This window comes from Neofelis nebulosa, chromosome 2 (assembly GCF_028018385.1).
Source record: "Neofelis nebulosa isolate mNeoNeb1 chromosome 2, mNeoNeb1.pri, whole genome shotgun sequence".
In the NCBI taxonomy this organism is placed as follows: Eukaryota; Metazoa; Chordata; class Mammalia; order Carnivora; family Felidae; genus Neofelis; species Neofelis nebulosa.
Genome location: NC_080783.1, coordinates 163,290,567 through 163,299,171, shown reverse-complemented (window position 1 = coordinate 163,299,171; position 8,605 = coordinate 163,290,567). Strand labels below are relative to the sequence as shown.

Sequence of the window (8,605 nt, the reverse complement as noted above, 5' to 3'; positions counted from 1 at the left end):
GTATCTGATTTAGTGGTGGTATTATAGACTTCATGAGTTTCTAAATTAATAATTTCCCACGTTAAGGTATAGGGGATATGAGGGTTGCCCGCAATACTTATCAGTCCGTAGAAAGTGAGTAGGAGTATGCTGATGAGTGTTCTTTTTTTGGTCATTATGGGTCAGGAGCTGGCCTGGGTCTTCGGCGCAGAGTTAATTTTAAAGGATGGGTCTTACTCTGGTCAACTGTCCAGGCTGTGTTGGCTTCCGGCACGAAGTCTTCTCGAACTGCAAAGGGATCAGCTGGTCGGGCGGGATCCAGGTAGCAATCCCGTCGACCTTGAGAGCGGTGGGCGTAGTCAGGATCACAATGTAGGGTCCCTTCCACCGTGGCTGGAGGGTCTCTTGCTTATGTCTCCGCACGTATACCCAGTCTCCGGGTTGGTAGTGATGGGGCTCAGGGGGCGGTCTCATAAATGGCTCTCAGTCTGGGCCAAACTTCCTTGTGGGTGTGCTGGAGTTCCCTCAGGGAAATAAGAAGTTTATGATCATCAAATTCAGTTAACACATTAGACTGTAGGTTGGGAATTATAGGAGGGGGGCACTCCATACATGATTTCAAAGGGGGTTAATCCCAGTTTGTAAGGGGAGTTCCACACCCTGAACAGAGCGTAGGGGAGTAAGACTACCCAATTAGCGCCAGTTTCCATGGTCAATTTAGTTAAGGTCTCTTTTAGAGTTCTATTCATTCTTTCTACCTGCCCTGAGCTTTGGGGTCTATATGCACAATGTAGTTTCCAATCAGCCCCAATAAACTGAGCTATCCCTTATATTACCTTTGAAATGAATGCTGGTCCGTTGTCTGATCCTATTAGGGTAGGGAATCCGTACCTGGGCATGATGTCTTCCAACATTTTCTTTGCTGCTACCTGCGCAGTTTCATGCTTGGTGGGGAAGGCCTCTGTCCATCCTGAAAAGGTATCTATAAACACTAACAAATATTTATATCCATATTTTCCAGGCTTTACCTCGGTGAAGTCTACTTCCCAATAGGCTCCCAGCCTGGTTCCGCGGGTTCTGGAGCCAGGGTTTTTCCTGTGGTTGGTAGTGTTAGTTAGTTGGCAAGCTTTACAGCTAGCAACTATCTGTTCAATTTTTGTCCTGGAGTCTCTAATGGTGATCCTAGCATGTCTTATTAAGTCCTGCATTTTTCTGGTGCCCATATGAGTGGCTCGGTGCATCTTGGATAAGACTTTATTTCCCATTTCTTCTGGGAGAATTATGCTACAGTCTGCTGCTCTCCACCATCCGTTAAGGCACTGAGTTAAAGGTAATTTTTGGATCCAGTTTAGGTCTTCCTTAGTGTAGGCGGGATTTTCTGGTAAACTAGCTGAACTGGGGTCTGGTAGGGTGGTAATTAAAGCACAGTCCACCTGTAAGGCTGCCTCTCGAGCCACCTGGTCAGCCAAATTATTTCCTATGGCCTCCGGTGTGATCAATTTTTGGTGGCCTGGGCAATGTATGATGGCTGTTTAGGCAGCCAGAGTGCCTTTAAAAGAGCCAATATTTCTTCTTTGTTTTTGATAGTTTTCCCCTCTGCAGTTAACAGTCCCCTCTCTCTCTATATAGCTCCATGTATGTGGGCCGTAGCAAAAGCATATCTGCTATCGGTATACACGTTTAGTCTCTTGTCTTTTCCCAGAGTCAGTGCTTTGGTTAAGGCCACAAGTTCAGCCCAATGGGCAGAGGTGCCAGCTGGCAAAGGCTCTGCCCAAACAGTCTCAGTTTCAGTTGTGACTGCTGCCCCTGCGTACCTTTGACCCTGATGTACAAAGCTACTACCGTCAGTGAACCAGGTAACCTCAGCGTCTGGTAGAGGGTGATCCTGTAAATCTTCCCGAACTCCATGAACCTGTGCCAATATCTCAGCGCAGTCATGGAGAGGGGTATCTAAGTCCGGGTCTGGTAGCAGGGAGGCAGGGTTCAGTGTTTGGGGGGGGGCATAAATGATTCTGAGGGGATTTAATAATAGTCCCTGGTAGTGAACTAGTCGGGCGTTACTTATCCATCGGTCAGGAGGTTGTTTGAGGACCCCTTCGATGGCATGAGGGGTTGTAACATGTAACTCTTGTCCCATAGTTAACTTATCAGCATCCTTTACCATTAGAGCTATAGCAGTGATCATACGGAGGCAAGGGGGCCAGCCAGCCGCTACTGGGTCTAGTCTTTTTGAAAGATAGGCAACGGGCCTGGGCCGTGGGCCAAGGAGTTGCGTCAGCACTGCTTTGGCTACCCCCTTGTTTTCATCTACGAAGAGATGGAAGGGTTTGGAGACATCGGGGAGCCCTAAGGCTGGTGCTGACAACAGGGCGAGTTTAATTTGTTGGAAAGCCTGCTCAGTTTCCTCGGTCCATTCAAAGGGCGCCTGTTCTCGGGTGACCAGGTAAAGAGGCTTAGCCATCTCGGCGAACCGAGGTATCCACATGCGGCAGAACCCGGCCGATCCCAGGAATTCTCTCACCTGCCTTCGCGTTGTGGGTCAGGGGATGCAGAGGACGGTTTCCTTCCGTGCACCAGTGAGCCACCGCTGGCCTCCTCTTAACAGATACCCCAAGTAGGTTACCTCGGACCTGCAAATTTGGGCCTTCTTTGCTGAAGCCCGGTACCCCAGGGCACCAAGTGTCCGGAGGAGGTTCCTGGTGCCTTGCAAGCAAGCTTCGGCAGTTTCAGCGGCAATTAAAAGATCGTCGATGTACTGCAAGAGAGTCACTTCGGGGTTTTGATTCCGGTACTCACCCAGATCCTTGTGAAGTGCCTCATCGAATAAGGTGGGTGAGTTTTTAAATCCTTGGGGGAGCCGGGTCCAGGTGAGTTGTCCATTTATGCCCCTCTCAGGGTTGGACCACTCGAAGGCGAAGAGCTCTTGGCTTTTGGGGGCCATAGGCAGGCTGAAAAAAGCATCTTTTAAATCAAGGACAGTATACCATTGTCTTTCTGGGCTGAGGGCACTTAGGAGGGTATAGGGGTTGGGTACTGTTGGGTGTATGTCCATGACTCAGTGGTTAACTTCTCTTAGATCTTGTACTGGATGGTAGTCCGCACTGTTAGGTTTTCGTACAGGCAGCAGGGGGGTGTTCCAGGCTGAATGGCAGGGACGCAAGATGCCTAAGTCTAGGAGGCGACGGATATGTGGCATGATGCCATTTCTGGCCTCCATTGACGTCGGGTATTGTCGGACCCGAACTGGATCTGCCCCCGGTTTCAGCTCTATGAATAGAGCTGGGCGATGTTTAGCCAACCCCAAACCCCCGGTTTCAGCCCATGCTTCTGGAAACTGCTGGAGCCAGGGCTCTATGGTTTGACTTTGCGAGGGTGGCTCCTGATGGAGTTGATATTCATCTTCTAATCTTAGAGTAAGTATGGTCATGGGTTGGTTGTGAGGGCTAGTCACTTGGGGGCCCCCTGGCGTAAAATGAATCTGGGCCCCCATTTTAGTGAGTAAGTCTCTTCCTAATAAGGGGCAGGGGCTGTCGGGGATGACTAGGAAGGAATGGGTGACCTTTCCATTTCCTAGGTCCACAGTCCTCTGGGTGGTCCAGGGATATTTTTTTATTCCGGTAGCCCCTTGGACCCAGGAAGATTTTTCAGAAATTTTTCCATGGGGTCTGATCAAGACCGAATGTTGTGCCCCTGTGTCGACTAGGAATTGCACTGGGTTCCCCTCCACTTGTAGCGTTACCCTAGGTTCGGGGAGGGGATCCGAACCCCGTCTTCCCTATTCTGCATCTTGAGTGACGAGGGCGGGTGTGGTTTTTGGCTGCCACAGTTTTTGATTATGACGTGGCTTTTTCTTTTTAGGGCATTCTCGGGCCCAATGGCCTTTTTCTTTGCAATAGGCACATTGGTCTTTATCTAGGGGCTTTTGGACAACAGTGGCCAGGACTTTGGTCATTTTTTCGGTAGCTTTAAGTTGCCTGTCCTCTGGAGTCTCTCTATTATTATAGACACGCTGGGCAATGCGGAGTAAGTCCTGAATCTGTTTTCCCTCCAGGTCCTCTAGTTTCTGGAGTTTCTTTTTAATATCAGTGGCTGCCTGATTTACAAAGGCCATTACAACAGCAGCTTGATTCTCGGGGGCCTCGGGGTTCATGGGGGTATACTGTCTGAAGGTTTCCATTAATCTTTCTAAATAAGTGGCAGGGCTCTCTGTCTTACCTTGTATTACTGAATACACTTTTGCCAAATTAGTGGGCTTGCGTGCAGCAGCCCGGAGACCCGCCATTAGAGTCTGGCGATAAATGCACAGCCGTCCCCTACCTTCTGCCGTGTTGTAGTCCCAGCCATCCTGTGGGGGTCGGGTCAAGGGAAAAGCTGCATTAATGAGATCAAGGTTAGCAGTGGGTTGGCTGTCATCTCCAGGCACCAGCTTTCTTGCTTCCAATTGAATTCTTTCTCGCTCCTCGGTGGTGAACAGGATTCGGAGGAGTTGCTGACAATCATCTCAGGTGGGTTGGTGGGTGAACATAATGCTGTCCAGGAGAGCTATTAAATCTTTAGGGTTATCAGAAAATCGGGCATTCTGGGTTTTCCAGTTATACAGGTCACTGGTAGAGAGAAGGGCCAGTATTGAAGTCGGGGGTTCCCCGTATCATCGGGAGGCCCTATTTCCCGTAAGGGTAAAGCTACGGTGGAGTCAGGAAGGCAGAGTCCTGGCTCATGTGGGGCCCGCCTACGGGTGCGTCCAGCTGGCCCTTGGATTTCGCCCCCATTAGGCATGAGCCCGGGTTGAGCTTCCCTATTCTCTAGTTCTTCCATCGGCTGGGCTATGGGAGGCTCTGCCGGCGCAGGGGGAGTGGGGTCAGGAGCAGGGATGGGGGCAGCTTGTGGAATAAGGGGGGGAATCTGGTAAGGGGGAGGGTCGAGAGAAAGTAAATCTTGGCTGTCGGGGAGGACAGGGGGTGCAGTTGGAGTTAGCGGCTTGGGAGGGTTGATAGGTTTAGCCGCTAGGATTTGGCATGACCCTGCTGTTAAGAAAAAGGCCATCCAAACAGGTGGATTTTCCACTAAATCTTGCCATACCAGAATATAGGGAATCTGATCCGGATGACCTTCTTTCCCTGGTAGGAAAATCCTTGATTTTACTTTAAGGACCACAGGGAGGCAGAAGGTTCCCTCTGTAGGCCAATTGACCCCAAAGGTGGGCTATTCAGAGTGGCAGTAGGTGATCAATTTTCTTTTGTGAATGTCTAGGCTTAAGCTGTGTCCTCTAGCTCTTACATCCTTGAAGTTGGTGAGGAGGAGGGAAAGAGGGGTGCTCTGCGTTTGGCCCATGTTATGATTCTGAGGAAGAGGAGAAGGGAAGGGGGCACGGGCAGCACGGATGCGGGGGGGGGGGGTTGCCGCTGGCCAGGGGTGGCACGGAGGGGGCCCTGAAGCGGCTGAAACTAGCAGTGGAGGAGTTCATGCAGGCGACCTTTGAGGGTGAGACTCCCGGCGGCTTGGCTGGGCCCCGGGGCGGAGGGGTGGGAGGAAAAGCCGCAGGGAGCTGAGAGGAACAAAGGAGAAGAGAGGAACAAAGGATGGAATAATTAATTCTGATTAGCCGAGAAAACACTTAATTCCAATAAAGCATCCGACCCATGAAAGAAAAACACAAACTAACAAGAATCTTTCGCAGCGGTTCCAACTTTCTGGTGCCGTTTCGGCCATCCCCACAGAGAAAATTATGATTAGGATGGCGGTAATTACAAGGGCCCAGGGGTGACAATACATTTAGACTGACACAGAAGTACTCTCGTACTCGCCCGTCCGCGTCCCTCGCGGGAACTTCGGTGCCTCTTAGCATAGGCGGGCAGGTATAAACCCCCTGCTTGGATCAAAAATTTTGACCGCCTTAAGCCATATGAGGATCACCGCGGAAATCGGGTTAGAGCCCACTCGAATCCCGAAGCTTACGCCGTGGGACTACACATAGGGTAAGTCAGGCGCGTGCCCCTGACTCCCAACAATCATTCCAGTCAATTTAACAGACAGACACACAGACACACATCACATCAGAACATGGGTAACAATGGGCATGCCTACTGGTTTTTCAGGCGCCTAGAGATTTAGCACTCTGGACTAATTTATACAGAGAAACTGGAAGTCCATAGAGAAAGTGAAAGTGGTTAACTCGCAAGCGCGTTGGGCGTGAGTGGCCCACAGAAAAGAGTCCTGATGGGCCAAAAAGGCCCCCCCCGATGGGCCAGAAAGGCCCCCTGTGTCAGTGGACGTCTCCAACTGACCCTGGCTGGGTGCCCTATAGCGCGTCCGCCAGGGTCACACCAGCTTCCAGACAGAACCGGTTCTCCAGAGAAGAAACACAGATCAGAGAAAAGGAAGAACGTTAGAGCCGGCTTACCGATCGATCGGAATCAGATACGACCCGTTGACCAGAAGTCTGGTGGGCTCAGGGGAGATCTCCGTGGGACCTCCAGGGGGATGTGGAATGTTGGCTTATTGACTAATACAGGGTATTAAAAGATACAACATAGAAAAACCCATTCTTGAAAGTTGTCTCCCTCTAACAGTAGTTAGGTATTTTTGTTTATTTTACATATAATCCAAACTTGATTTTGTGTTGGAATTAAATTTGTGTTTTCATTTTAAAAACACATCTTTTTCTATTCTTATCCAGAATATGCCTTAATATTTCAGCTAAGCCATTCTCCAACTTCCACTTCCTATTATTTCCCCTACTTTTTTCTTTAGAAATAATTTTTCTCCCATTAGTACTCTTAATTCATTAAAAGCTGATTCCCTGTAGCTTTGGACTTATTTTTAAGGAGGATTTTACCAAAGATAAGCATGTTTGGCTTCACTTCTCTAAACTGAACGTAAACTATCTTAAAATAGTAAGTTTTATTATAGAATTGATCTTTTTCTTTCCCCCTATACCTTAAACCAAATACTATTTCAGTCATGCATGACGAGCAAGGTTGTACGACCTTTTTTGTATTCACACTAATTATTCTTCAGCCCATTTCAACCATAGAAATAGATGGTTTAAATCTCTAGATTTGAATTGCTTTAGTTAGACTGATTGATTCTATCTCATTAACCTTTTGGTTATTGTCGGCTCCTTTTTGTATGTGTTTTTTCTATAAGGAGAATGTTGTACAAATGGCACAGATCATTAAAAAAGTGATAAATTGAACTTCACCAAATGAAAACACATTTGCTCATTGAAAGATATCATTAAGAAGCTGAAAAGGCAGGCCACGTATATCTGACGAAGGACTTGTGTCCAAAATATATAAAGATCCATTACATCTCAGCAATGCAAAGACACACAATACAATAAAAAAATGAGCAAGATGTTAGATCAGATACTTCACTGAAAAAATATGCAAATGGATTACTAGTCATTAGGATAATGCAAATGAAAATCACAATGAGATACTACTACATACAATGAAAATGACCAATAATACTAACTGTTGGTGAGGAGGCAGAGCACCTGGAGCTCTCACAGGCCTGCTGCTGGGATACGAAAGAGCACAACCATTTGGGAAAGCGTCTGGCAATTTCTTATAAAATTAAACATTTACTTACCATAAAGCTTAGAAATTCCACTCCTAGTTATTTACCCAAGAGAAAGATAAGTGTATGCAAATGCTCTTAGCCACTTTATTCAAAATATCAAAAAGAAAAGAAAAGAAAAGAAAAGAAAAGAAAAGAAAAGAAAAGAAAAGAACCCAAATGGCCATTAGCTACTGCATAGATAAACAAATTGTGTCATTTCCATACAATGGGGTCCTACTCAGCAACAGAAAGGGGGGGGGGGATCTACTGATATACACAATAATATGGCTCCATCTTAAAAACACCACTCCAGCTGAAAAAAGAGAGATGCAATAAACTTCATTTTGTATGAGCTCATTTATATAAAATGTTCAGAAAAGGCAAAGCTATAGTAACAGAAAGCAGACCCGAGATCAAACTGGGTTGGGCATTTACTTCAAAAGGGTCTTAGGGAACTTTTGGGGAAATGGAAAATATTCCCTATCTTGAGTATGGTGGTAGTTACACAGCTTTATATACATTTGCCAAACTTCACTGAGCTGTACTCTTAAAACAAGTTAATTTTGGGGCGCCTGGGTGGCGCAGTCGGTTAAGCGTCCAACTTCAGCCAGGTCACGATCTCGCGGTCCGTGAGTTCGAGCCCCGCGTCAGGCTCTGGGCCCATGGCTCAGAGCCTGGAGCCTGCTTCCGATTCTGTGTCTCCCTCTCTCTCTGCCCCTCCCCCGTTCATGCTCTGTCTCTCTCTGTCCCAAAAAAAAATAAATAAAAAAACGTTGAAAAAAAAAAATTAAAAAAAAAAAAAAAAAAACAAGTTAATTTTATCTATGTAAGTTATGCTTTAATAAAGCTATTTTAAAAAAAGGAATGCTTATTTATCGTAAATAATTTGGAATATACAAAAAGCTATAAAGATGAAAATTCATTTCTTATCAATGTAACCACGATATTTTTCGTAAACTTTTATTTGAAGAATTGAATACTGCAGAAAATGCAAAATCATAGTTGTACAAGACAATGAATTTTCACAAAGTGAATATACCCATACAACTATAACTGAGCTAAT

The 8,605-nt window shown here is 46.7% G+C and overlaps 1 protein-coding gene across 1 annotated transcript; it reads right to left on the bottom strand.

Moving 5' to 3' along the window:
- Positions 1-299: 299 nt before the first annotated feature.
- Positions 300-6,078, bottom strand: LOC131504564 (uncharacterized). Its single transcript, XM_058716981.1, is given in 3 exon segments — positions 300-1,510; positions 1,513-4,591; positions 4,594-6,078. Coding segments are annotated over 3 exon segments (4,500 nt in total). The 5' UTR covers positions 5,311-6,078; the 3' UTR covers positions 300-806.
- Between the last annotated feature and the right edge of the window lie 2,527 nt (positions 6,079-8,605).